General features: G+C 42.9%; 1 protein-coding gene across 1 annotated transcript; it reads right to left on the reverse strand.

Moving 5' to 3' along the window:
- Positions 1-729: 729 nt before the first annotated feature.
- Positions 730-1,242, reverse strand: SARC_16065 (H3 K56 histone acetylation protein RTT109; the record flags this gene model as incomplete). Its single annotated transcript, XM_014289823.1, has 1 exon — positions 730-1,242. A coding segment is annotated over one exon (513 nt), but the record flags the coding sequence as incomplete, so codon positions are not given.
- Positions 1,243-1,463: the final 221 nt, after the last annotated feature.

Consider the following 1,463-nt stretch of genomic DNA (forward strand, 5'->3'; position numbering starts at 1 on the left):
TATAGTGTGTGTGTGTTATATATATATATATATATATATATATATATATATATATATATATATACACTTGTACATATATATATACATATACATATACATATACATATATATATATATGTATATATATACATATATATACTGTCAGTCGAGGAGTATGTATGAGTGTATAGCATGTGTGTGGGAAAGAGAAATATTAAGATGCGATTCAACGTAAACCGGTTAGGACTCAACGCAAAGGGCAAACGACTATCTTAGCGGTAGTCATAAAATAAGGACTCATAGACGCCCACGTGTAGAGTGTTGAGAAATCATAGTATAGCTGCCCCGTAGTAAGTACCTGGTAGTGGTTCTCCCTGCACAGATTGAGTAGGCCTTCTCGCTGCTCCATCAACTCCACGGCCACGTTGGGATCGGGGTCCGTAGAATCAACTTTCTGCTCGTAATGCATGAAATGAAGATACGATATCCAACACAAACGGTCGTCATTCCAAAGTAAGCAAGAAAGGATACATATCGATATCGACTAGAGGTATGAAATAAGATTTACTAGACAAATACTATGAATAAGGAACCATGCGCACAACGCAGAGAGAAGTCAGAGAATGCATGAGTAACGACCAGATATATGGAATACAACATGCCGCACACACAACACATATTCGCAATCCGAGGGTGAGTTATGTAAACTATGCATATAGCTATTGCATAGATCAATGAAACATAACGTACCGTGTTGCTGGGATCTTTGGCCAGTTGCAGCACAAAGAAGACGTCCTTGTTCTTCGCCATCATATCAAACAACGCACTGGCCAGCTCCGAGTGTTTGCGGTTGATCACCTTGTTGTTCTTCTTATTGAGCTTCTTCTTGCCGCTGGCCTTTTTGTTGCTTTTAGCAGCCTTGCTGCCGGCCTTTCCTGTAGCGCTCGTCGTGTTGCCCTCCTCTTTACCGTCCGCATCCTCCATCAACTTGGCAATCTGCTGCTCAATCAGATCCGGCCAGTAGTCACCACTAAACCGGGGTATCTGGATGGTCGAGTTAATCTCATCCTTCTCCCGATACACCACTAAATCATTCCACTCGGCAATGTAGTTCTTGAGCTTGGCCTCGTCGCACATGGACTTGTACCACTCTTGCAAACGTTTGGGTTTGGGTGTCTTCTGGTCCTCCGGATGGCCATAGAACACATAGTCGTCTCCCTTAGATGGCGGGCAGGCCCAGATGTGGCCGTAAGCGAAGCCCATGTTGGCGCAGTAGAGGAAGTATGAATTACATATCTCGTGATAGATCTGTTGAGAAGTCCAGAGTTGTTTATAGTGGAAGAAGAAAACGGGTATAATAAGTATCGGGATGTTTGAGTTTGCCGAGTTGCGAGCATTTCAGCACATATTATCCCATACACAGCCGCGAGAAGTAGGCCCAAAAACACGATCAATTGTGGTCTATCAATGTAGTAAAAACACAC

Source organism: Sphaeroforma arctica (assembly GCF_001186125.1).
Source record: "Sphaeroforma arctica JP610 unplaced genomic scaffold supercont1.7287, whole genome shotgun sequence".
NCBI classification, from domain to species: Eukaryota; class Ichthyosporea; order Ichthyophonida; genus Sphaeroforma; species Sphaeroforma arctica.